Below are 26,346 nucleotides of genomic sequence, written 5' to 3'. Positions count from 1 at the left end.
TCAATATACATATTTGTTATTGCATTCATTTCATGTGTCTTCTCATTTCTTCTCTTTTCCCTCAGCTAATGCAATCCTTGTCATCTTAATAATTCACGTAATAGTTACTGGACAAAAACCCGAAACCCAACAAAACGGAAATGCAAGTCTTTCTTTTAACTTACATATATATATATATATATATATATATCATTAGTTCAAATTTCTTCATTAATCCATCTGTTTCAGCTCATCTAACTTTGTCAAGCGTTATGTATAACCGTTTTCATTTCATCACTTGTGTCAAACTCTATACATACTCCGAGTTTCCTTCCGTCGGTCCGTCGGTCCGTCGATCTTCCTGTCCGATTTATACATATATTAGTTATTTCAACATATTCATAGCCCATCATAAATAAATATATAATAATTACTTATTGTCATTCATGCTGTGTTCTTTTCAATAACTTGTATGAATGTCCCAAACCCTTTTTTTAATAACTATTTCATTTTGGTGCAGATTAAGCTGTCTACCTCATCTACCTCTAATCTCATTACAACATTAATGTCTAATCTAATGTCTGTCTACATATATTTCATTCAGCTAGTCATTCATGCACATATATGTAGATAACGTATATTTCCTATGATGTATGGCGTTGTCTATGAAAGAGGCTCCCATACGAATCTCTTCCGCAGCATCTATGTTTTGTTCATGTTTAACTTAGAGAGCGGTGTAAGAGGTCTCGAATGAATCTGTCCAAGACACTTCTTTCATCTGATGTGATATGAGGAAGTATATCGCTCAGCTCTAAGTGTTTAGATGGAGAGAAGCAACTCCACAGAAACGCGGACGGAGAACCCGTGGTCAGTGCATGAGCGAGGAGGAAGCTTATGGAGCCGAAAATTGAAAAGACAACTGTATAAAGAAAACCAAGAAGACGCGTCGACTCAACCCATACCTCTGTCGCTGAAGATCGCAGCTTCAATTCCTCCTCTACATATCTATTGTACAAAAAAGGCAGAACCCGGACACCGAAAAAGGACAAATCCAGAAATCCAGCGTGACGCATTGCAAAAGATGAGAAGGTAAAAAAAAAAAAGAAAACAACAAAAAAGGAATTGCAAGCCCATGTCATATCATACAAGATAACAACCATCACCCGAACAAAATCAACAAAACCCAACAAAAATTCACACACTCATAAATATTCCCCCAGACCCAACAGGCACCGCAACCTCCGGCTCCCTTACACCAAACCTCTCCCTCGCCTTATTTTCCTCCGCCTTCTTCCTCAGCACAGCCTTATACCTCTTCTCATCCGCCGCCTTAACCCTCGCAGCATCCTCCTTCCCATACCGCTCCTCATACCAGTCATTATCAGCCTGCTTCATACCCGCCACAGCCGCCATGACAGCAAGCTCGGAAAGCGTCTTCCTATCCGCCGTGGCTACCGTATCACCATCAGTCTCCTTGTGACGCTTTGCAGCCTCCTCTCTCTCCCTCTCCCTCTCCTTCTTCTCTTCGAGCTGCTCAAGCTTCCTCTTCTCAATCTTCTTCTGCCGCTCCTCCTTTGCCGCCAGGTAACGTAGCGAATGTCCTAATACCGTCTGCTCCACGGGCGGGACGATGTCAAGCGGCGGACTCGTGAAGAAAAGTACACGCCCCTTCTCGTCGCAGTGGAATTGCTTACGTATATCCTCTGGGATTGCCGCATTGGCATTGTCGCTTAGAATGAACGTTTCGACTGGTCGGGGGGCGTTGGAATTGTACATGTTGGGTGGGAGGTGGGGGGCCTGGACTTGATGCATTTGTGGCTGTGGTGGTTGTGTATGGGGGTAGCGGTTGGATTGGTAGGCGGGGAAGTTGTGCGGGGCGGAGTAGGGCTGTGGTGAGATGGGTGGGGGTTGCTGGTAGATTGGGATGGGCTGGGAGGTCTGTGTGGTGAAGGGACCTGGGCAGTGGGTTGGGTATCCGGCTGGGTAGATCGGGGCGGCAGGGGCCGGAGCGACTGTCTGGGGCGTGAAGGGTTGTGGCATCCGCGTTAGCGTGATGGGTGGTGGCGGAGGGACTGTAGCTGTTGCGGGGATATTTGGAACTGATTGGCCTGGAGAGCGGGCTGATAGGGAAGGTAGTGGACTGGCACTCATGCGGTAGTCTCCTTGGCTGTCAATGCTCTGGCGGGTTGGAGGACGGTTTATGGGCATTTGTCGAGGGCCAGCTGCTGGTGCTACGGAAGGAGGTAGAAGCTGTGGAGGAGGTGAAGGAGTGGGTTCTGGGGGTGGCGAGTCCTTAACCAGCAAAAATATTTGTTAGCATCGGATACAAGAGGGCCAAGTTAAAAGGGGAAATTAATTACTTACATTTTCCTCTCTTGGTCTACGATGGACTGCCCCTACAATCGGCGGTGCATTTTCTGCTCCCCAGGTTGGCTTTGGGATATCGTCAGTTTCCTTTGCATCTTCCTTTAAAAGATGCTTGATCGGGCTAGGTATCTTCTTGATTTTCCGAGGTGCGTCGAATAGATCCATCTCGTAGTCCTTCTCCCTAACTTCGTCCGGAAGACAGCTTGCCCAAGTTTTAATTTTGTTGAGTTTATGCTTCTCTTCGTTGTATCGGGCCTCGCAGACGTAAACTTCTTTGTCTGGCGGCAAACCCCTCGGTCTCCCACGGTTGTAGCGGGTGAAGAACATAACGAAGCATCGATCAACGACTTCCCCAATGCGGTGATCTCGATACTGCCCCGTTTTCACGACTTCGTTGGGGTAAAAGTGTTTTTCGAACTGGTGGACAGTTTGTTCCGGGCGGTAGTACCAGCAAGCATTAACCCATTTCTGCCCTTCCGAGTCTTGCCAGGTTCGATATATCTGCGCAACAATTGGTTTTGTCACATCATTGGGGTTTTGGATGTGTACCCAATCACCCACTTTCCAAAGCTCTCCTTTATGCAAGATACCATTTGGTAAGGGCAGGCGTCCATCTTCCATCAGGTACTCGCTGTCCGGTTTCTTCTTCTCCTGCTCAGCCAGTTTATGTGCCTCCGACTGCAACTCGGTAGCATCCTTGTATATCTGACTGTTCGCCTGATTATACGCCTTCGCATTGTTGAACATAAGGTCCATATCCTTCATAAAATGGTCCACGGAGTTGTACTTCTTTCTCTTAGATTTTCTTTTGATGAGATCGATAGCCATGGGATCCTTGATCTCCGAAAAGTAGTCCGGGTAGGCAGCCTTATCGGGGAGCCGCTCGAAATGGCGGACCTTGAGCTGTCCCGAGGAATCCTTGAATTTGCGTATGCCCTTCAAAACAGCTTTGATCCGCGCCTCCATCGGGGTATCAACACGAGGAGGGCGGCCACGCTTTTTTCGTAACTCAGGATCAGTGGCTTTACCGTCGTCTTTCGCGCCAGCCTCTCTCTTAGAGGATCCACGGGCAGGCCGTCTCCGTCTGCGACGGGTGCCTTCATCATCTGAGTCATCAGGTTCATCTTCCTCCTCGTCATCTTCCTCTTCCTCCTCCTCATCTTCTTCGAGGGGTAGTGGGTCTGCCTCCGGAATCTCTCCCAAGTCCGGAAGTTCAGCCGTTTCTGAGGAAATTATTTCTTGTTCGACAAGCTTACGAAATTCAGAAATAAAGACGTCCTAAATTTTTTTTAAAAAAGGGAATATATTAGAGATATGTAAAGAGCATTAAGGCAGGGTGCAATAGCGAACCTTGATAACGAGAGCATCTTCATATGCTTGTGATCTGGGGCGGTTGTATGTCTGCGCATTATGAGGGATCTAGATAAAAAGTTTTAAGTCAGAAAGCTGCAAAGCGCTAGACATATCCGCCATAAGATGAACGAGTAGATAACCACAGGAAAACATACCAATGCGCAGTCTCTTACAAACTCCGCGAAATGAGTGTATGTCTTATTCTTGATCTTTTGTTTCAAAACACTGAGTGCCATGGGCTCTTTGATGACGTCGTAGTAGTCCGGGACATTGCGCTTGTTGACACTGCGATGGAAGAGGCGCGAGGGGTCATGTCCACTATATATTTTGTTAAAATAAGTAAAAAGAATGAGATAGAGAAAACGGCACATAGTATAACATACTCAGGCTCGCGGTAGTCGTAGATGGCCATGACCACATCAAACATTGATTTCCATTGGTCATCCGTGACTTGGTTTGCGGGTGTGGATCCATCATCTGGTTTTGAATCTGGTTCTGTTGATTTAGATGCGGGAAGTGGGGTGGCTGGAGACTGTGAAGGTCCGGATTCGATGTGATCTTCAGCCTGATGGGCCTGCTCTGAGAGTTGCTGGATGAGCGTCATACCTTGATGAACTTCGGCGGTGGGAGCGGGAGAGGGAGCGGAGGCGGAGGTGGGCTGGAACTCCAACCCAGCACTCTGTTCTGTCATGATGCGGAATGGACAGACTCAGACTGAATACGCTAGGATCAGCTGGCAGGATTGATGATACTTGTGAATATGCGCCAGAATAATAGCAACGACTGATCTATGACGCGCGTGGTGTTTTGTCCCTCCTATTTGCGACAGTGCTGAATAAACAAATGATATTTGATATTTTGAAGTTGGCTGATGCAAGGGCCAAGGTGTATCCGGATATATGTTATTCCGCAATGGCATATAAGGCAGCTAAGCGGCTCAGAGTAAGCGATAAGCGATAAGCGATAAGCGACAAGTCGCTGCCAACAAATGATGACGCAGCGATTTGGGAGACAAGACAACTTCAAGAAGGACATACATCATCATCAGTGTAGACAAGACAAGACAACGGCACCTCTCCCCTCTCCACACCCTTTTGTTTTCCACATTGACCCTGCCCACTCCGGGTTTTGCCCTTGTCTGACTTGCTTCAAACTCCTCCATCCCGCATCCTGCATCCCGAGACACCTGGGGTTAACTGCCTGTCTGCCCACCATATTTTTTGTTTATACAGAACCACTGCCTGTCCTTTACAGTACTAAATACTCCACCATCAACTAAAGAGCAAATTGCATCTTCTTCATCTTTCTTTTCTTTTCTTTTCTTTTCTCTTCTTTTTTTTCTTGTTTTTCTTGTTTTTTTATTTTTTATTTTTTTTATATAATACAGGAGACTAGCATAGACCAGCCTCAGTCTGGTCCGGACGATGAGAATCCGCATCCGTGGCCCTGGCGGCCAATCCACCATCTTCCTAGACGAAAACGCAACTATCCGCGACCTTCAAACTGAGATTAATGAGAAAACAGCGTTGGCATCGTATGACATCAAGTACGGCTATCCCCCCAAACCACTGCACCTCGACCAGCTCGACCCGGCTGAATTTGTCAGGGGAATCGGCACAAATCTCAACGGAGAACAACTTATTATTAGCAAGAGGGAGACAGGGCCTGCTGCTGCCGTCACGTCAGCCAGTTCAACACAACAACAAGAACAACAACAACAACAAAAACAAAAAAATCCCGCTTCAAATGTCGCTCTCCCCGGGAATTCAAATAGGCCTGTACAAACTCCGCAGACTGCGCAGACTGCGCAGACCACTCAATCCAAATCAGGCATCCCGAAGCCACTATCATTAACCCGCAAGGAAAACACCACCGTTGAAAACGACCCTCCGGAGATCCCTTCGCCTGACCACAGAGGCACAGTCGTCCTCCGCATCATGCCGGATGACAACTCCTGCCTCTTCCGAGCTGTCAGCAGCGCAGTGATAGGGGCCATGGACGCAGTAACTGAGCTGCGATCGATAATCGCACAGACCATCCAAGAGCAGCCGGAGCTGTATACAGCCGCAGTACTAGAAAAGTCACCAGACGACTACTGCCGCTGGATCCAGACGGAGGACTCGTGGGGTGGAGGGATTGAGTTGAGCATACTCAGCAAACACTTCGATGTCGAGATCTGCTCTATAGACGTGCAGTCGCTGCGCGTCGACCGGTTTAACGAGGGGAGGCCAACACGGTGTATCGTTGTGTATTCGGGAATCCATTATGATACCATTGCCCTTTCACCGTCGGACGAGCCGTATACGCATGCCTATGCGCCGCCGGAGTTCGACACTAAGATATTTGATGCGGTTGATCTTGTCATTCTTGAGCGGGCGGTGGAGCTGTGCCAGATCCTGCAAGCGAAACACTATTTCACAGACACTGCGTCGTTTCGAATCCGGTGTAACATGTGTGGGAGTGAGTTTGTGGGTGAGAGGGGGGCTACGAAGCATGCTACGGAGACTGGGCATTATGACTTTGGGGAAGCGGCTTAGCAGGGCATATAATATATTATTAAAAATGACGCAAATCATATGCATATATATTATCAATGCATGTTAGATTATTACTCCTTTTTAAGTTTCTACGATGAGGAATTCCCATCAGGGACATCATCCATGGTATCCGGGGCTGCTCGTGGCCAAGTGATTGGGTTGGATTCGATTGGGGGTTTTCTTAGCGCTAGCATGGGTGAGCTCGACTGTAGTATGTAGTAAATAAATATTTATTGTTGTTAGATGTTATTTACCTACTTACATACCAGCCAACATATCTATTAATTCGATGTCAATAGAGTTCATCGTTATAGTATTTTTCTTTTTTCTACGTACATATCTCTATAGACGCTCAGAGTTTTGTCCCACTTTCAACTTGTCCCTCGGCAACCGAAAGCTAGAAGCATGCTGTACTGTACTGTTCCGTACCATACACTCAGGGCCCAAATAATTAGCGGCGGGTATTACATCCAATCATTCATGGACCACATAACATTTCAGGCACACCCGTTTCCTTGGACGTTTTAGTTACCGTACATCGATACACAGACCGTACTGATACGTACAGACATACGACGTCACCGCTTTCCGATAAGAAGTATTATTTTTACCCTCAACTTCCAACATCAACGTCAACTTCCACACCTCGACAACAACAACAACTATGGAGGACACATCTATCTATACAGCTCTTGTATACTCTACAACAGCTGCTTACAGCTTATAATATAGAACTTTTAACGAATTCCCTTATCACATATACTGTACTGTACTCCACTGTACATTCCATCTACGTAACACTTGACCCTCGCTGCCTCTTCCGTAACAACCTTGCCCTAACTGCTCGTTACCACCTCATCTATCATCCCTATCCTGCTCAGGCTATCCACGCCCTAAATAATCTCCTTTTTTTCATGGCGTCTTCCTCCTCGGGTGCCTCTTCCGTCTTTGACCCTCCCGAAGCCACATCCTCCATCAGCTCCACCATGGGTAACGACAACGATAGAAGAGCAACGTCCCTAGACAACATCTCAACTGCTCCCGAGAAACCTCCAGATGACTCATCCAAGCTGAAAACTTTCCTGGCGATTCTAAGACAGTGAGTTCCTGGCAAAACCTCTTTGGGTTATATCTTACTCTGGGAAAGGGAGAATAGGGGAAGGAGGCAAAAGGGCTGGCTATACGTTATCCAGCTCCAACTCCAGTAGAGTCCACTACGCCAGATTGCTAATACAATTTCACCTCTTCTATTATATAAAAAACAGGTTCATTGGTGTGTCAGATATTGCTACTGTCCGTTTTTCACTGCCGGCTCAGCTGCTTGAACCAACTCCAAATCTGGGTGAGAGTGACATTTCATAAATTTAACTTTCTTATCTTTCTTGGATACCTTCTCCTACCCCTTGCTCGCCTTATGGTCACTTCTAGAACATGCCCAGCTGACAGACTGCTTGGCCGCTTGACCGATGTATTATTAGAGTACTGGAATTACCTTGATCGACCGGAAACATTCGTCAGGTACGACCCTAATATGCATGTCATTATCTGTGATCCACTGTATGGGAACATATAGCTAATTAACAGTGACAGCATCGGGAAATCTGATGACCACCTTGGTCGGATGCTGGAAGTCTTGCGGTTTTGGTTTACAAAGGATCTCGTGAGTTGTACAATGGGGGAGAGAACACCTTGTCTTGCTGAGTAATTGTCATGCTGAAAAAGGAGGCCTTAGAAATACATCAAAGGCAAACCTTGCAAACCATACAACTCCGCCTTGGGCGAATTTTTCCGGGTGTGTATTTCGACAAGAATGGGATATTTTCTCTTTTTCCCTTTACTTTCCCCCTCGCCTAACACCTGCGGAGATAATAGTGCTAATCACTCAATCCAGTGTAACTGGGAAATAGAAGATACGGAACGCCCAATCACACCTTCAGCACCCAACGGCGGCACTACTACCAGCACTGTCACCGCTAATGACAATGCAGAGCAAGTGAAAATCTCCTATTTAACCGAACAAACCTCACATCACCCTCCGGTGTCTGCCTTCTATGTAGACTGCCCTCAACGAGGCATCACCGCCCGCGGTTTCGATCAGATCAGCGCCAAGTTCACCGGCACTAGCATCCGCGTAACTCCTGGTCAACACAACTTAGGCATATTCGTGACACTGCGGGATCGAGACAATGAAGAATATCAACTCACACATCCTGCAGCACATCTGGGCGGTCTGCTCCGTGGTTCGTTGTCCATCACAGTCGCAGATACCTGTTATATCACCTGTGCCAAGACACGAATAAAAGCCATCCTTCAGTACCTCGATGAGGGTTGGTTAGGGAAAGCACAGAATAGAGTCTCTGGCGTTATCTTCCGCTACGATCCAGAAAATGACAACAAGATCAGGATCAAAGATGTACCTGAGGCGGATATCCTGGCACGAATCGACGGCTGCTGGCATGAGAAGATCTATTACACTCTATTCACCGCGGAAGACAACGGACCTAAAGGAAATGAGAAGAACGAGGGCAAAAGCAAAGAAAGGGGAAAAGAAAAGGACAAACGCCTGCTCCTAATTGACATTGCCCCTCTCTTCCCCATCTCTAAAGTCGTCCCGCCAGCAGACCAACAGCTACCCAATGAATCGCGCAAGTTCTGGTCTAGAGTCACCGCCGCCATCGGCGAGAAGAAGTACAGCCTCGCTACAAAGCTGAAGCAGGAGCTCGAGGAGAATCAGAGGCAGCTGGCTGCTGCAAGGAAGGAGATGAATGAGGAGTGGAAGCCCCGGTTTTTCACTGTGCCTGTTGCATCGTCTGGTAAACCGGAGCTGACGGAGGAAGGGGAGAGGGTGCTGAAGGGCTTGCATGAGGGGGATTTCAGGCTTGAGGGGAGTGGTGGGGTCGATGCATAGAAAAAGGGCTCTTGGGATTATTTGGATTTCTTCTGGTTTTGAATTGGGTTAGTTCGGTACATAAGCTTGTGCATTGCATCATAATGGTAATACAGTACGGTGTTATGGGTGGGTTGGGATGGCGAGAACGAGTAAAATAATAACTTCCATTGTGGGTAGGAGGGTCAAGGGCTTGGGTTATTGTGTTGCTACAACTGACCTGATTGACTTGACTCGAATACGTGCGTACATGCAGTACATACATGTTCGGCGCATGGGCTTCACATTTTTTCCTCAACGGGTTGTTTTTCCTGTCGATTGTTCAATGATTACAATTTCTTTTTATTCCTCTTGTTGTTCCGAGTTTAATACTTTGCGGTTCTACCTTGACATTGCGAGCTTCCTTTCCGTCTCCCCTTAACTTTTTAATTAAATCATCAGTCCATTTCTATCTATCACTTCCATTCAACATGCAATTCTCTTCTATTCCATTCTATGGCTATACCATCCACATCTCCACTATTGATCTTTCTCTAAAACCTTCCCTATATTCCCTGGTATTTGGTTTGTTATATTCGTAGTTGATTAGTTTGGTTTAAACTTTGAACATCTTCTCCATGGATATATATACGTGGATATATACGTGGACATATATACCTGTACAAACATAACGAACCAACGCAAACAAATATGCATCCCATGCATATACAAATTCAGGATTATACAATTTTCGACCACGCACTCACCTACCTTCGAAAAGCAGTCGTCGCCAACAGAGTGTGCAACACTACAAGATATAAAAATCATGAAGCTGTCAATAGTCACGCATATTATAAAGATATGAAAACCAGCAGGAACCCAACATTATTATCCCTCCCTCCCAGCAAATGCCATCATGCCAATTTGAATATATTATCAACCGACCAGCAATACCCTAAAACGCCAACCGTTGTTCGATTTCACACGTGCACCCCATAACGTCCAAAACAACACACAAGAAACACGTATATACTACACCAAAAAATAAAATTAAAAAAAAGGGGGAAACAAGCATGTATAAGAGAAGACGACCTCGAGCAAGAAGAACAGAGATCCAAACCTAAGCGTTCGCTTTGACAACTCTGAACCCAGCGGTAACTGTCTTGGTGATCTCCTCATTTTTATGGGGCAGGAGAGAGAGGGCATAGGCAACGTCGTTCCACTGCCTTTCATTCTCGCACCGGGCCAATCTTGCCGCTAGCTTCTCAGCTAACTGTTTGGCATGTTTATCCTAAAAAGAGAGAAAAAAGAGTTAACATCATAGCCCATCTCTCTCAACAACAAATAGTGGGGTCGAGGGATAGTGTTCCATACCTTTTCAACAAATCCAGCCAAAAATTTAATAATCCTCCGCAGCGCATCTTCCTCCAGTCCCTTCTCTGTGCTCAGCAGACTAAACATATCCACAAAGTGATTGTAGACCGCATTATCCTTCGTAGCCAGCTCAGTAAAGAACATCCGGGCCAAATCGGCAATCCGTTTGTCATCATCCTCAAGACATTTAGCCATCTCGCCCAATTGACCCTTAACTTTCACTTGTCCAGCAAGGATGAGGAATGTCAGTGTCATCAGGCACGTGCGCTTGACAGAGACATCGCCATCATTGAGCCGTCGATAGAGAAAGTCTGTGTTCTCATCGATAAGGTGGTTGAAACAAACAGCCATGTCACCGAGTGCAATGACGGCGTTGCTTCGAACGATGGGGTCTTCCGAACGCTCCATTATCGTAATGAGAAGAGGTAGGTGCTTCTCGCAATATTCGCTGGAGACGCACATAAGTTTAGCCATGCACAAAGTGGCGGCGGCTTGAAGATTGCGGTCGGGGTACGCATTGTTATTGGCACAAATATCAGCTACTAAAGGGCCGAAATTGGTGAGCAATGAGGTCGGTCCGTATAATAACTCGCGTTCACGAATATGAGCCATAGCTTCCGTGAAATCATCTTCCGTTGTGCCACCAATTAGGTCGAGTTCATCGTCTTCCGAAGGTTTATTATCTTTTTGGGGTGCCGGTTCCGCACTCTTGCTCTTTTCCTGCTCAGCCTTCCGACGTTTGAAATCGAGTTCACAAAGTTCAAGATGAACGATTTGTTTGATAGCAATGTGGCCGACTATAAACAGTAATTGGGACAGTGGAACGGAGGAGGTTGTTTTCTTTCTGGGGGTTGGAGGCTCCTCAAAGCCGCTGGAACCTCCACTGCTTTGGGATGAACGGGGTCGTACATGAGCCGAAAAAACGAACCTGGTTTTCCTGCGTAGGATTTCGGAGCAAAGGACATCGGGGTGTTTTGAGAGGGCATATATGGCTCCGATTGCATGTTCTGCCACACCATACCACTCCTTGCTGTCCGAGTCGATCTCTATCATTGCTGCCAGTTTGGTAACAACAGCATGATCATTTGGCAATTTAGAAGACGGAATGTCCTTCGACTTTGCCTGTCGACCAGGTTTCATTCTTTTCAAAGCAATACAAGTGTACTTTGCGAGAACGAGATCTGCCCTTCCAAGGCCTCCCAAGCCCACACGAAGCATCGCTTCGATCTCTCGCACTACAACCTCTGCGTCAGCAAGTGCAATCATTCCCAGAACAATAATTGCTCCTCTCCTTTGAGTTTTAGAAATCTCCTTCTTCTGGACACTGTACACCTGCCACAGTTTGGCAATAACCAGATCTGATATATGACCAACTTTCATCATCGTACTTAGAAGTTGTTCCAATGAGGTGAGTTCAGCAGGAGTGGCACCAAAAGTAAGACTTATCATGTTGCGTGCGATATAGTTCGCAGCATCGTTGGGACTGAAGGAGTCCGGAGCGTCAAAGAACAAACCCTTGTAACAGTCGATCAAATGGTTTTGGACTCCTTTACCTTCATCGCTGTTCCCTTTGGTCCAGATTAAGCGGAGCATTCGTCGGATGCCTGTTCGAGAGGTCTCAACTTTATAGGCATCGATCATAACGAAGAAGTCCATGGCTTCAATCACTTCACTCTTGTTTCGGGAGGACAGCAACTGTGAAACTATTTGGGAAGCGTGGTGTAGAACTTCAATAAATCGAATTGCTTCAAGGTAATATTTTCTCGTCAGCTGAAGTCGCGCCAGCAGTTCTGAGGTTGCGGCCTCCTCTTCGGCTTTCTTCATTGCGGCCTGTTTCTGTTCCTCAGTCATTCTGGGAGCCTTTGAAGGAGAGTCATCGGGCAGTTGAGTCGCATCATCCAGGAGTTCGCTATCGACGATAGTCGAATCGGCATCATTTCCCAGCCCTGGTGTCTCGGGAGGAGGCCGTAGCCCATTTAGCTCCGCCTCTACGGCCTGTAATCTTGCATCCCACTCCTTATACGAAAGTTGACCTCCATGCATCACGCTGAACGGATGAGTCGAGACCAATTTCGCGAGCAATTTGATTGCATTTCTGCGAACATTACTGCTTTTGTCCTCCAGACTTCTAGCGGCAAACTCAGCTGCGGTTTGTCGCCTTTTGGGGAATTTTTGGTCGAGTTCGGCGAGCTTCATATAAACTTGGATAGCACGGCATCGACAGTATGGATTGATATCCAGAAATCGCTCCTCCAGCACGTCAAAAAATGAATTAATTTGCGTTGTATAATTGTCACTTCGTTCTTCCTGTTTGCTTAAATCCGATATCAAATTGCCGCAGACTTCGATTACGGCACATCGCAAAGTATAAGCCTGAATCATGGTCAGTAAACCGTATTTTCTTCTTGGTTTTTTTTCTTCTTGTTTTACTGTATGAAGGGACGCAAGTAATTAATCACCTCGCTGTCAAGTTGTTTGGCCAACAGAGTCATCTGTTTAATGATCAATCTCGGCGCGAGCTCTGAGAGTCTGATAATAAACGCAGACACTGATTTCGGGCCCTTGGTGTCATTTGAATTGAACTCCTTGTTTCCAAGTTCCCTGTCAAATCTATAAGTAAACAATCAATGTCAATGCCATAAGCGCTCTTCATGTACCTCAATATTTCATCTGACAACTGTGGATAGTCGTACTGCTCCGCGAGGATATGAAGAAATTCCGCCATTGGTTCTGAGAGATGCTCAAAATACGTGAGACTTTGGACAATTGACGTTTGCGCTCCTGGAAGTTGGTTAGACTGAGAAAAAAGGAAATGTAGGGGGGAAACAAGGGATTGAGTTAAAATCCAGATCCTACCAAAAGCATGGCCATGGTGCTTTACAGCAATGCATAGCACTTTAAATGCATGCATTCGAATGGAAATGCTCTTCACTCGTTGTTCGCTTTCTAAAATCAAGTATATTGTCCTGGTAAAGAGGTTGACAAATGTGTCACGATCGGAGGTGGTCACGAAGATCTTCCCCAGCTTTAACTTCAATACTTTACACATAACTTCCATGGCAATCTGGATCTGGGGGGAGGAGTCCCAGTGCTCATCGGTTGAACTGGATTTCGATTTCGATTTTCCGGCCCCGCGCCGCGCTGGGGCCGCAACGGGTGGTTTTTCAGCGAGTTTTGTCTCGACAGCAGATAGCGTCCATTGCAGCAGGAAAGCGTACATTTCCAAAAGTTGCTTGTGGTGCTGAACAGCGTCTGTTTCGTCGGACTCGATGTCATGGTGAATAATATCGGCTTCGACGGCCAGGCCCGAGACGACAAGATCCAGGATCTTGCTGAGGGCCTTTGTCGGGAGCAGGGAAGAGAATCTACAGAGTTTAAAAAGTTCAGAGTCTGGTTCTTGATGATGGTAACTTCGTTGTTCAGAAAGAAGAGAGATTGGTGCACACTTGAGGAGAAATTGCAAAGAGTCGAAGAAGCTACTTCTTGCGAGGCCTTCTGGGTTTTCAGCGACCGCGTCGACAACGGGATTGAGAACCCCGTTGATCAAGGGCGTTGTCAGCGATTCGGGATCATTTTCGCAGTCCAGAAGTTCAGGATCTGCTTCTGGGGTGGGTACGGAGGTGGGGTCGCTCAGGTAGTATTTCAGAGACTCGTTTATGTCGAAATCCATGGTGTCATCACTCCATATAAAAGGTGTAGCAGTAGAATGCACGCGAGAAGAGGACGCAGGACGGAAAAGGGGAGAATTCCGCGAGATCGAAAACACAGAGAACGGGGAAGGTGGTTGATCCCAGTCCCGGTCCCGGTCCCGACCCTGGTGGTGATGAAATTGAGAGTGAGATTGAGATTTTTTTTCCTTTCGAAGTTGACGTTGAGGTTGAAGAGGCTGATCAGAGTCGGATGTGGTGTTTTGTTTGTGTTTTGCCACTTTGGGCGGTCCCAGGCGGCGCTGTTTTTTGCCCGCCATTAGGCGTACCAATGGAAACGCGGTCCCTACAACCAAGCAGTTAGTTAGTGGTCAGTTCTGGGATAAGGAATTTACTGCAATGCCGTAGCTCAGCCTCACGAAACACATCTACAGACTTTAAAAAGACATGTTCTCTTTTTTTTATATTTATTTTGGTTTTCCTTTTTTGCTTCGGGTGGACTGAGGAATAATTCGCGGCGGCAGCTGCTCTTGACTGTTTGGCTGTGTGTAATTATTCTCGCGGGGGGCAACCTGTATGTATGGACGCTGTATGATAATTACCACTTTCTCCTAATACGGCGCCTGTCCAATGCTGCTTTTACGCTGGGTATCACAGTTTGTTCCTTTGGCCGTCGAACCAGCAAAAAACGGGTTGAAACAAACTGCGGCCAAACGACGAAGGGCAAAGACAACATGGATAAGTTGGACGCGACATTTGGGGCGCGACAGACAACAAATATAAACAAGGTGGGAGGAAATTGAAGAAACTGCTCTCAGCCTGGTGACTGCCATTGATACCGCACTACTCCACAGCCAGGAAGATTCTATTTTTCTCTCTGAGCCAATAGTACATACAATACAAGTACATAGTTACCAAAGATATTTGGGCACTTGGGCGCAGCGCAGGCTGTCAAATTATATCCGATCGTGCAACTCTCTTCCAAGCGCCTCGATATGACCACTCCCCACTATCCTGTTGACCAATTCACCACAGGTGGAATGCTGAACATGGCTGGAGAAGGGGAAGATGATCGTCGCTCCTTTGACACTGAATCTGGCGAAAAGGGTATCCCGACGGATGAGGACACTCGCAGCGTAGGGACCGAGGAGCAGTCGGATCTTTCTGAGGACAGTGAACTGGATGAACCCTACGAGTCTGTGGCGGAAGATATGAGAAAGCTAGAGAGCACTTTCAAGGGTATCTCCAGCAGGTATCGACTGATCAATCGCACGGGGGAGGGTTGGTAACGCCCCAGATACAAGAAAATATTCTATACCTTTGTGCAAACTTCCCAAATATGCCCGCCAGTGCTGACATTTCTTAAAGGGACGTTCTCCACGGTCTACAAAGCCGAAGATCTTTTATATGATCAATATGAGAATGACTGGGACTGGGAACACAAGCTGGATGAGCAAGATCATGACAGAGACATGGACCCATCTGACAAACCCAGATCCAAATCGAATCGCAGGGGTAAACGGAGGCGACACTATGTTGCGTTGAAAAAGATCTACGTCACGAGCAGCCCAAGCAGAATCCAAAACGAACTTGAGCTTCTGAACAACCTTTACGGCAGCCGTTCTGTGTGTCCTCTCATCACGGCTTTTCGACACCTCGACCAGGTAATCGCAGTCCTGCCCTACTTCCCCCACACCGATTTTCGAGTTCAATACCGCACATTCCTCGTCTCTGATATGCGTCATTACTTTCGCTCTCTCTTTTCCGCCCTCCATGCCGTTCACAAAGCAGACATAATCCACCGGGACATCAAACCAACGTGAGTGATTGTTGGATCTACAATTTATTCAACACCAACCTTCCCGTTGCTCACAACATTTTTTCCAGGAATTTCTTATATAACCCAAAGCTTCGACGGGGTGTTCTGGTTGATTTCGGCCTCGCAGAGGTAAGCTATTTTATGTGGGTATTACTGCCAGAGATATTTGTGCACATGCTAAAAGGAAATCCTCAACCTCTCATCAACTAGCGCGAATACGTTGGCGGCGAACTGTGTCACTGCGCGCAGAATTCCACAGCAAGCAGATATCGCGCCATGTGGCTCCAGAACAGTGTGCAGTCAAACACAATGTCGACGGGCTATCCCAAAAACGACTCGCGCCCCTCCCGACGTGCAAATCGGGCGGGAACCAGGGGTTTCCGCGCGCCCGAGGTTTTGTTCAAATGCACATCACAAACGACAAAAATCGACATCTGGTCCGCGGGAGTCATCCTGCTGACCCTCCTCGGCCGACGATTTCCCTTCTTCAATTCCGCAGACGACATAGATGCCATGATTGAGATTGCGAGCATATTCGGGGCGCGCCGCATGAGAGCTGCCGCAGCACTGCACGGACAAGTCTTCGAAACCACCATCCCCACCATCGGTGAGAAGGGCTACTCCTGGGAAAAGATAGTGCTGTGGTCAAGCTGCGTGGAGCAACTCACAGAAAGCGAAAAGCAGGCAACCCGGTTTCTCTCAACGCTCCTGGAACTGAACCCGAGTAAACGGCCCACTGCTAAAGAGGCTCTGCGCCATGAATTTTTCACTCATCCCGAAACGGAGGACTTGCCCTGGGAAGATAATGGGGATAGAGAGGGTGATGATCGAGCTCCTGAAAAGAATAAGGAGCAGGTAACTGAAGACCAGCGGCAACGGCAACAGCAGCAAGAGCAGCAGCAGCAGGAGCAGCAGGAGCAGGAGGAGGAGGAGGAGGAGGAGGAGGAGGAGGAAGAGGCAGTTGAGCCAGCTGACGAAATGCAATTGGTGTAATGTTATTGTGTGTATATATATATTATTCCTTCGGTTCGGAAGCTTTTCAGGGAGTAAATGGCTGTGGGACAAGAGGCGGGGCGGGGGTCGTCATTTATTTATCACAAAGCATTGTGCGGGTAGAGACAGCAAAGTGCTCATTGTTTTTAATGTGAACATCATGATCTATTTCTTATTTGTGTATGTTTCTCCTTTTGACAGTTCATGCCATACTTTACTTGTCCCCTCTTCTTCGTTTGCTTCTTCAGGCTCCGCGTTCTCCATGTGTCTGTCCGTTGTCGCAATCTTCGCCTCTTCCTCCTTAGCCGGAGCCTGACGTCATCGCCCGCAGCTTCCCAGTTCCCCCGCGAAATTCAAACAACTTGAACAATCAACAACCAACCACCCGTCATCACCATCACCACCACCACCACCAGCAGCAGCAGCATCTTTTATACCATATTTCATTTCTTCTCTTCACATCACTACTGCTTTAAAGGCTGCCCGCAGCTCATCCTGGTTGGCCTGTGATAGCTTGATAGGTCTGCAGTCTTTAGGTCCTCTCAATTCTGTGTATCAGTATCTGTCAACCCCGCATACTACAACCGTCCCGTAGATGCTTCATCCACCAGGATAAATCCAATACACCCCCAAAGGCCCGCCTAGCCTCAAAGTGTCTCTCCGGACCATCTATATATTTCTTGCTTTCTTCATTGGCCTCATATCTCTATTCTACGCCACCTCCTTCTCTCAGATCCACCACCTTCAACAAGTCCAGCATATCCACTATCTCTGTAGCACCATCTCTTCCCTCGTACACGCCACTACCGCGCACCGTTTCATCGGGAGATACTTCAATATGGCCTGGCAGAGTTCAGGAAGATCTAACGCGCAGTTGATTAATAATTTGTTCAAGAATGGCCTTATTAAACATGAGAGAGTAAGAGAGGCTATGCTCGCAGTAAGTACCTTCTCTCACTTTTATCTCTCCCTTATCTCTTTGCATGCCTACGTGCATCCATGCATGAAGTCTCAATATATATGGCGCTATCCGTATATTCTCCATGAATCTATACTTGACTAAAAGCTAAACCAAACGGCCCCATCCAGGTCGACCGCGGCGACTACTGCCCCGCAAACCCCTACGCAGACTCCCCCCAAGCAATCGGCTATGCTGCCACAATCTCTGCACCGCACATGCACGTCCATGCCTGCGAATACCTCCTCCCATTCCTGCGTCCAGACTCGCGTGTCCTGGACATAGGCTCCGGCTCCGGCTATCTAACCCACGTCTTTGCAAACCTCATCACTGGCATCTCCACCACCGACACCGCACCTTCAAATGGCACAGTCGTTGGCATCGACCACATACAAGGGCTGGTCGACATGGCCACTATAAATATGGCCAAGTCAGAATCGGGCCTCCAGCTCCTCAACTCTGGTAAAGCGCGCTTTGTCCTTGGCGATGGGAGAAAAGGTTACCCTGAGGGAGGACCCTATGATGCCATTCACGTTGGTGCGGCAGCCGCAGTGATGCACCCAGCCTTAATTGAGCAGCTGCGTGCGCCTGGGAGGATGTTTATCCCCGTGGAATCGGGAGGGGAGAGCGGGATGAGATCCTTTGGCCTTGGTGGCTCACAATATATCTGGGTTGTGGACAAGAAGGAGGATGGGACTGTCGTTAAGGATAAAATTTTTGGTGTTAGTTATGTCCCGTTGACGGATGCCCCGAAGGCAAGGAGGGAGTGATCTTGATTTCCGCTCGTTGTCCTTAAATGGGCTTTTGGTCTTATCCTTATTTTTAATTTTCTTATTGGGCGCCCGGATCTTCCTCTTCTCTTTCTGCTCTTCTTGTTTTGCACGAGTGTTAGCTTCCATTCAGGGTGTAAAATTTTTGGATTTCTTTTCAGAAATTGGAGGAGTTTGTGGAATATTGTGTTTATTTCTATTTTCCCTCAAAGGCAGATGGAGAAAATAGGGAGGCATGATATTGGCACAATGGCCAGATTTGCAGAGGAGTTTCACAAGCGTAATTATTACAACAGGTCAAGGGAGAAAAAGGTGAAGATCATAATCGAAGATTATTCTTATTTCATTGATTCTGAAAATCAAAATCCGATTCCAATTTAGGTTGCCCGCGTCTTTTGCCCCCAAGAAACCACCAATCAATTAGACAGCTATCTAGAAAAGAAATAAAGAAACTGGGACTTGGAACCATTGCCTAGTGTTTCTGTGTTTGATGAAAACGCCTTGTCCCCCACTCCAACGAAAGAACAAAAGGAATACACATGTTTTTAAGACCTAAAACGCCGATTGCACAAAGCTTAATAGCGATATAGGCTGGGAATTTCTCCTCTAAACCAGGTAAAAAATAAAATAAAATATATGAGTGTAGAAAAAGTGAGATTATGTATATACCCTTACTATCCGTAAGGAGTGGAAGCTAGGAAAGCTTCCTGTATGCCATAGCGGGCGATGATTCAGAAAAAGAGATTGTCGTGAATCCAACACAGACGAATGAAAAGACGGAAATGTATATCTTAACCAAATGGGAATCCACCAGGGAAGTTGAACGACCCTCCTTGGAATTTGAAATGATGCGGTCCGCTCCCCTGCTGGAAAAAGAACTGTTGCCCGCCACCACCAGGGCCGAACGGACTGCCCTGGAACGGATGACCTTGCGCCTCAGGATTATTAGGATCATCTCCACGATCGAAACGGGCCCGCAACTCTGGATTTGAAAGGACCTCATATGCCTCGTTGATGGCAGCCATTTTCTTCTCCGCATCCTCCTTGGTAATTCCGTGTGATATCGCTTTATCTGGATGGTGTAGCTTGGTCATCTTGCGATAGGCCCGTTTGATGGTCTTCTCGTCTGCATCGCGGTCGACGCCGAGAACCTTGTAGTAATCCTTCTGTTTCGAGCGTTTGAGGAGGGTCTGGGCCTTTTGGAGAAGGGATTGGAGTTCTTGGATGTTTTCGTGTTGTCCTCGGGCGTGGTTTAGGGTTTTGATTGCTGATTCAAGTTCACCTTCTTCGATTTGAGCCTCAGCTTGCGAGAGGAGGCCATGGATAGAGTTAGGGTTCAGCTCCAAGGCTTCGGTACAGTATTTTCGTGCCTTCTTCGATTTCATCTGTAGATTATTGCAGGTTTAGTTTTTTGTCTCATAAACAGAAGGAGAGCTTTTTTTTAAAAAAAAAAGTACGAACCTGTCTGTATATTTCACAAGTCTTCTCCACCAGATTGTCGTGGAGTAAGTTTGGTGCTTTTGGCTGTATATGTCCAGCTGCGCGAGCAGCCTTCACATCATCTTTTACATCCTGAAGCAGCCCTGGATCGTCTTTGTTTCCCACCAGGAGCTCAGCGGCCTTGCTAAATTTCCTTCCTTCACGAAGGCTCTCGAGGGTAGCCAGCTGCTTCGCAATTTGCTTTTCCCTTCTAAATAGACGACTGCACACCTTAGAGTCCGGATCTGAATGGAGACATTTCCGTATCTGTGTGATCCCCCGCTCCGTATCCGCCAGTGAATAGAAAAGCATGGAGGATATTTGTAGATATGGCTCGACTGAGCCCGGTGACATTAGTAGAACATGAGCCAGGTCACCGATAGCTTCTTGAATTTCTCCTCGCTCAAACCGGCAGTGTGCCCGCAGCTGCCGCAAAGGCAATGATTGAGGCGCTTTCAGGATCGCAACTCCAGATTGAGAGACACAAGCTTCCCAGTCACCTTTCTTCTCCGCAGCCTGAGCCAGGCGGGCTGCTCCTTGGGCTTCGTCCAGCTCCGCAATTTCTGCAGCGGTATTTTTCCCGGCAGCCACCAGATCTTTCTTTGCGGCAGCCCAATCTGCGGATTTCATATTAAGTCGGGCCCGCTGCAAGAGAGCACCTTCGAAGTCGGGTTTGATTTTGAGCACCTCGTTGAAGTCTTGTAAGGCCTTTGCACTCTTCCCGAGGGAAAGGTAGGTGGCCCCACGCTGAAAGATAGTCAAGTAATTTGCAGGGTCTCGTGAAATTGCAGCATCAAAATAGGGCAGCGCATCTTGAGGGGCGCCATTTTTTAGGTGTGTTTTTGCAGTGGAGATGAGGGACGAAAGCGGAGTATCCGACGGGATATCTGATGACTGGAGCCCGTTGGTGGCAGAAATGACAGCAAGGAGAAAAGCAAGGGTCTGGAGTGAGACGATCATGGCGAAGAGTTGAAAGTAGTCATTGAGAAAAAGCGAATGCGCCTAGGGGAAATAAGCCCGAAGGCAAGAGGGAGAGTATGGGTTCTCTAAACCACAAATAGGCAATGGAGAATAAGACAATAGACTCTTGAAAGAGACAGCGTGTGTGAGAGATAGAGAAAATGGGCAGAGGGAATACGGGGGAAGAAGACAAGGCTGGAGTTATCGAAGTTGATAAGGGAAGAGAGAGATATATAGACATAGACGAACGACGATCTGAAGACGAAGCACCGGTAAATAATAGTCTGGCCTTTACGCCTGAACGGTAAAATTACCGGAGGATATGTGAGTCCGGTATTCTATTTTTGTAAGACATGTGATCACGTGCATATAGCCCTAACAGCCCAAAATAGGTAAGAAACTCCGAGAAAGAATTAACCATATACTTACATAGATAATAAGTTATAGTCTACGATCATTCGAGATTTCTATGGAGTACGGAGTATATATCTATATATCTATCTTCTATCTATTACTATACGGGCGTTGGACAATCTGCCTGGGTTAATTCAACCTCGAGTATGTTCAATGTGCCGTGGATATGCTCCAGATGTCTGTCACGGTCTCTGCGCCTGACACAGCAGAGGTCATGGCAGCTCTGCTTTAGTTCCACAGGTATGTCTATTCAAGGGACCATGCTTTTTACTTTACTTGTATACAAGTTAAAATTGAAAATTCAGCCTTGTCTCCGGAAGTATCGATATCTCCCGTCCTCCTTAGCAGGGCGCGATCAATTGCCGATGAGCATGCATCCCTCACTTCAAAACTGGCCGAGAGCTTTAATCCCAAAACCGCAAAACGTGTCGGAGAACTAGCCACCACGGCCACCGCATTAAAAGAATGGGACAAGGCACATGAAGTTAGAATTTTTCAGCACATTGGCAATCCTATGTAAAGTCTCTCCAGCAGAATAATACCTAGCTAACGTCGTCCCCAACCCAAATACATCTAGTCTATCTCAGAACTTAACGCCCTCCTCGAAGACTCATCCACAGACTCTGAACTCCGCTCCCTCGCCCTCGAAGATCTCCAAACAACAATGGCCTCCCTCTCCGTTCTCTCTGAAAACCTCAAACAAGCCCTCATCCCCCGCCACCCATTCGCAGACTTGCCCTGTCTCCTTGAACTCCGCCCTGGTGCCGGCGGTGACGAAGCCGGCATCTTCGCCAACGAACTTCTACGCATGTATACAATGTTCTGTGCCAATCGTGGCCTGCGGGCCACACTGCTGAAGAAAGAGAGTGAAAACGCCGGCGCGAGTGGCGGGTCAGAAGACCGGCTGGCGGAAGCTGTTATGGAAATAGAGACACCGGGCAGCTATGAGACTCTTCGCACGGAGGCGGGTGTGCATCGCGTGCAGAGGGTACCTGCAACGGAGAGTAAAGGGAGGACACATACCAGTGCTGTCAGCGTGGTGATTCTACCCTCTTTCCCTAGAAATGGAGAGGAAGGGGACGGCGAGCTTAATTTTGATGATCCAAATTCCGACTTCTATATTGACCCGCAAGAGGTGAATGTAGAGAAGATGCGCGCGAGCGGTGCTGGTGGACAACACGTTAATAAGACTGAGTCTGCCATACGGTTAACCCATATACCCACTGGTATTGTGGTAGGGATGCAAGATTCGCGGTCGCAGCATGAGAATCGGCGCAAGGCGTGGCAATTGCTCAGGGCTAGGATTGCCCAGCGGCGACGCGAGGCGAGAGAAGAGGAGATGGTCAAGCTGCGTCGGGGCGCTATGGGTGGTGTGGGGAAGATGGGCAGGGGTGATAAGATCCGCACGTACAATTTTGGGCAGAATCGATGTACGGATCATCGGAGTGGGTTGACGCTGCACAACCTGGTGAATATCATGGAGGGAGGTGAGGGTTTAGAGAGGATTATGGCTAGTGTGAGGGGCTGGCTTGTGGATCAGGAGGTTGGTAACGTGTTTGCGGATGAGCAGATGAAGCTGGCGCGGGAGACGCATAAAGCGAAGGAGAATTCCTGAGGATAGGCTGCCATTTTGCCATTTACGCTTTTTACTTTTGGTGTATGATATCTACAATTTTCTCTGCTTTTTCTTGCTCAATCCTCCCTGTAATATAGAATAGGAGACTTCCAACGGACAATTCCCTTGGACTATAAGAACATATAAGAACTGATGATATATAGAATTTAATGCACACAGCTTCCCCCTTCCCCCCAACCACAATTATGGTGTTCAAAAAATTACCAGTTCCACTATGAACTAGTCTATATTCTACATGCAGCCCGCTTTTCAAGACCCAAAGTGACCGAAAAAGGAACTATAATAAACCAATACAATGAAACCAGAATATCTAAATAAATTTCCTCTCTGGATCCAACAGATCCAATCCCTCCATCGTCTTTTCGTACCTGTTCCAAATACAAAATTAGTATTGGATTTCCCTAGACGCCTTGCTCAATGACAAACCAAGAGATTATAGTGAGGAAGCTTACATGGTAAAAACGATACCTCCGCTCATGACCAGGCGTGCCAGACGCGGGAGAGCGCCAGACCAGAACGTTAGGATTCCTTCATTTTTGAGGATGCTTGCCGCGCATGCGAAGCTGTTCTTATAGTTCTTTCGGGCCTCGATGGATTGCATTCTGAAATTCACGTCAGTTCTGGTCAATCGCGCGGGACCCTAACCCCTCATTCTCCAAACTTCACCCAGAAAATATCTCACCTAGTCTTAATCGTATCCAACGGTTGCGTCACATAACTACAGAACGTCAGCCGCCGGGGATCCACACCTTTCGAATTCCAACAGCACACAAAAGGACAAGGGAGGTCATAACAACAACGTACACGGTGATCAACCCCGCCAAACCCCCAATTGCAAACGTACTTGCAGCACCCAACTTCTCACCAGGCGCAACATACCCCTGCGCAAACTGGCGGATGGTGGTATAGCTCCCGAACCGTGTGGCAGAGTTGGCCGCCTGCCGCGCCGTCGTAGGCACAAAGCCCTGGAAGAATCCTCGTATCCCCCGTTCACGGAATATCACCGAGGTGCCATGTAAGAAACCGCGCATGCGTGGGTTGGGGGATTTGCGATCATCAATTCTGTGTAGCGCGTAAAAGGTGGTTATTAGTCCGGAGTATAGGAAGTCGGCGGAGAGGAGGAGATTTGGTTCGTTACGGCAAACAACTAGATTAAGGAAACATAAGATAGGGAGGGGAGAACGTACAATTGCGTCTTGATACTTTCAAACGGCGTAACGGCCAACAGCGACTCCGTAAACCCAGCACCAAAACCCGCGACGACAGTGCGGGGTCCTGATATCTTTCCGTTCTCATCTTGTAATATCGACTTGAAGAAATCAAAAGCAACGAATCCTATAACCAAAAATTAGGCCCACATCCCTGCTACACATAACATATACCCAAGAGGAAGTTTTAGAATCCTCTCCCCCACCCCCCCCCCCCCCAAAAAAAAAAAAAAAAAAAAAAAAAAAAGACTGTAGAGAATGACAGCTTACGGATTCCCGCCTTTAGCGAATTCCCAACGATCAGTGTCGTGCACCCGGCATACCACACCTTGCCAAAAGGTGGCCAAGGAAGCTTCTTCGAATCAGGAAGCCGGCGGTTGAGTTGTGTTCTTGTCTTCGCAACTGTGTGCGATCGTCAGTCCTGGAGCTCTTTATGAGGAGGAGAGATAGTCGGGGTTCATAGAGTGTGTCGGGAGCAGCAAAAACGCCTGGACCTCATACATTCTGCAGGATATGTAATTGCTAAATATATCAGTTAGCTCAATGAATCTCTCTCCTCTACTCAATCTATTTGAAACGGAAATGTAAATATCTTGAGGGAGGGAGCTAGCTGACGTACAAATCTCAACAGCTCCGGCTGTCGAGCCCGCGATAATTGACCGCAAGGCGCTCGGCTGTTAAACAGCGCGTGTTGGAGTTAGCTATTATTCTGAAGCCTCCAAAGAGGGTCAGGCGAAGGGGGGATGGGTAGATTGGAACCTTTGGCCTTCGATCGCTTTCTGAAGTCGCCATGGCAAATATGTACTATTATGACCCGCGAAGGTTTAAATAAATATTCCATAAATACAATCGCTTCGCCTTCTTATGATTCATTCGAGTTAACGGGAAGTCGATGGGGCGGTTTAAGCCAACTTGCGCGGCTATTTTAAGGCGGGCTAACTAGTCAAGGAACGACGTCAAAGAAACTCAAATTACAACAACTGTCATTGAAGTAGATCCTTGACTCTCAACTTTATCCATGGATGAGTCCCAAAATGCTGGATATGGCGTGCCTTATGCCTGGAGTTAAAGTGAAAGGCATGTACAGAGGGGCGGTATGTGACTGGTATGTGACATATATAATAGTGGAAGAATCGAAGTATTGTTTTCGTGTTCCATTTCCTCAGTAACTAGTTATCTATCTTGAGGTGACTATTAAAGTCTAATAAGTTGATTTATCACATTTTTTTTAAAAAAGAAGGATTTATGGAGCTCTATAAAGATTTAAATCTCCAGAACTGGAATTGCAAAGCTTCTTCTCTTTGAAGTTCTATCTATTTTCATAGACATGTGTGATAAGCTCATATGAATGTCTACAAAGGAGTGCATCAAACATGTTGAGAGCTCACACTTAAAACTATGTATGCGTGGAAGATGAATTCCCGCATTTCAAGTCACACATCACAAGTGACATGTTTGAAAGCAACTGTGATGTGGACTTTGCTACAAGAAAATAGATAACCGTCACCTACAAATCATAACCCAAGGAAAGAAGACTCTTGGCAGAGGAGAGACAAGATTTGACATTTTTCACTACCTAGGTAGATGCTTCACATATTGAGAAGGCCTGTACTATACAATCGTTGTAAAGATGTTGGATGAGACTGATAGCACTCCTCATCCATTCCAAGTCCGCCCAATATATATCCACACCTATTGTCTCCCCCGCTGACGGTGGCTTTTTCTTTTTTTTTCCTTTTTTTCCTTTTCTTTTCTTTCTTTTAAACACATCTGTTTAGTTTTTTAATTTCTTTATTTCTTCCATTTGTGCTGTGATCTTTTGAAGGCACTCCGACTGTTGTCTGCGGTCCAGGACATGCGGAATCGACAAATGGTTAGAATCGGTTGTACTCGGATCCGCGGTTGTTGAGCGCGAGGCAAAACTGTCTGATGAGTGTGACTTTGGAAGCCACAACGCATTTCCGCTAGCTCGACGGCCGGGGGGGG

At 47.1% G+C, this 26,346-nt stretch overlaps 9 protein-coding genes across 9 annotated transcripts; 5 read left to right on the top strand and 4 right to left on the bottom strand.

The window, feature by feature from the left end:
• Positions 1-1,173: 1,173 nt before the first annotated feature.
• PADG_05934 (uncharacterized protein) lies at positions 1,174-4,390 on the bottom strand (the record flags this gene model as incomplete). Its single annotated transcript, XM_010762964.1, has 5 exons — positions 1,174-2,271; positions 2,344-3,624; positions 3,697-3,765; positions 3,855-4,017; positions 4,083-4,390. 5 exons carry the CDS (start codon positions 4,388-4,390, stop codon positions 1,174-1,176), a joined length of 2,919 nt encoding a protein of 972 aa, XP_010761266.1.
• Positions 4,391-5,123: 733 nt separating this feature from the next.
• PADG_05933 (ubiquitin-specific protease OTU1) lies at positions 5,124-6,236 on the top strand (the record flags this gene model as incomplete). The annotated part of the gene is made up of 1 exon (XM_010763180.1): positions 5,124-6,236. The coding sequence occupies one exon, from the start codon at positions 5,124-5,126 to the stop codon at positions 6,234-6,236; it is 1,113 nt and encodes a 370-aa protein (XP_010761482.1).
• A 914-nt stretch (positions 6,237-7,150) lies between these two features.
• Positions 7,151-9,144, top strand: PADG_05932 (uncharacterized protein; the record flags this gene model as incomplete). Its single annotated transcript, XM_010762963.1, has 6 exons — positions 7,151-7,335; positions 7,502-7,578; positions 7,715-7,754; positions 7,827-7,896; positions 7,969-8,028; positions 8,128-9,144. 6 exons carry the CDS (start codon positions 7,151-7,153, stop codon positions 9,142-9,144), a joined length of 1,449 nt encoding a protein of 482 aa, XP_010761265.1.
• A 1,078-nt stretch (positions 9,145-10,222) lies between these two features.
• Positions 10,223-14,443, bottom strand: PADG_05931 (condensin subunit YCS4; the record flags this gene model as incomplete). Its single annotated transcript, XM_010762962.1, has 5 exons — positions 10,223-10,393; positions 10,477-12,849; positions 12,936-13,077; positions 13,134-13,257; positions 13,333-14,443. 5 exons carry the CDS (start codon positions 14,441-14,443, stop codon positions 10,223-10,225), a joined length of 3,921 nt encoding a protein of 1,306 aa, XP_010761264.1.
• Positions 14,444-15,118: 675 nt separating this feature from the next.
• PADG_05930 (CDC7 protein kinase) lies at positions 15,119-16,935 on the top strand (the record flags this gene model as incomplete). The annotated part of the gene is made up of 4 exons (XM_010763179.1): positions 15,119-15,404; positions 15,492-15,942; positions 16,011-16,071; positions 16,153-16,935. The coding sequence occupies 4 exons, from the start codon at positions 15,119-15,121 to the stop codon at positions 16,933-16,935; spliced, it is 1,581 nt and encodes a 526-aa protein (XP_010761481.1).
• Positions 16,936-17,773: 838 nt separating this feature from the next.
• PADG_05929 (protein-L-isoaspartate O-methyltransferase) lies at positions 17,774-18,663 on the top strand (the record flags this gene model as incomplete). Its single annotated transcript, XM_010763178.1, has 2 exons — positions 17,774-17,875; positions 18,025-18,663. 2 exons carry the CDS (start codon positions 17,774-17,776, stop codon positions 18,661-18,663), a joined length of 741 nt encoding a protein of 246 aa, XP_010761480.1.
• Positions 18,664-19,454: 791 nt separating this feature from the next.
• On the bottom strand, positions 19,455-21,102 carry PADG_05928 (uncharacterized protein; the record flags this gene model as incomplete). The annotated part of the gene is made up of 2 exons (XM_010763177.1): positions 19,455-20,048; positions 20,125-21,102. 2 exons carry the CDS (start codon positions 21,100-21,102, stop codon positions 19,455-19,457), a joined length of 1,572 nt encoding a protein of 523 aa, XP_010761479.1.
• A 560-nt stretch (positions 21,103-21,662) lies between these two features.
• On the top strand, positions 21,663-23,131 carry PADG_12003 (uncharacterized protein; the record flags this gene model as incomplete). Its single annotated transcript, XM_010763292.1, has 3 exons — positions 21,663-21,756; positions 21,822-22,000; positions 22,094-23,131. 3 exons carry the CDS (start codon positions 21,663-21,665, stop codon positions 23,129-23,131), a joined length of 1,311 nt encoding a protein of 436 aa, XP_010761594.1.
• Positions 23,132-23,462: 331 nt separating this feature from the next.
• Positions 23,463-25,152, bottom strand: PADG_05925 (uncharacterized protein; the record flags this gene model as incomplete). Its single annotated transcript, XM_010762961.1, has 9 exons — positions 23,463-23,520; positions 23,605-23,754; positions 23,835-23,870; positions 23,957-24,214; positions 24,340-24,487; positions 24,631-24,762; positions 24,847-24,882; positions 24,980-25,034; positions 25,120-25,152. 9 exons carry the CDS (start codon positions 25,150-25,152, stop codon positions 23,463-23,465), a joined length of 906 nt encoding a protein of 301 aa, XP_010761263.1.
• Between the last annotated feature and the right edge of the window lie 1,194 nt (positions 25,153-26,346).

Source organism: Paracoccidioides brasiliensis, assembly GCF_000150735.1.
Source record: "Paracoccidioides brasiliensis Pb18 unplaced genomic scaffold supercont2.7, whole genome shotgun sequence".
In the NCBI taxonomy this organism is placed as follows: domain Eukaryota; kingdom Fungi; phylum Ascomycota; class Eurotiomycetes; order Onygenales; family Ajellomycetaceae; genus Paracoccidioides; species Paracoccidioides brasiliensis.
The sequence above is the reverse complement of the archived record's forward strand: the minus strand, read 5'-3'. Positions and strand labels throughout refer to the sequence as shown.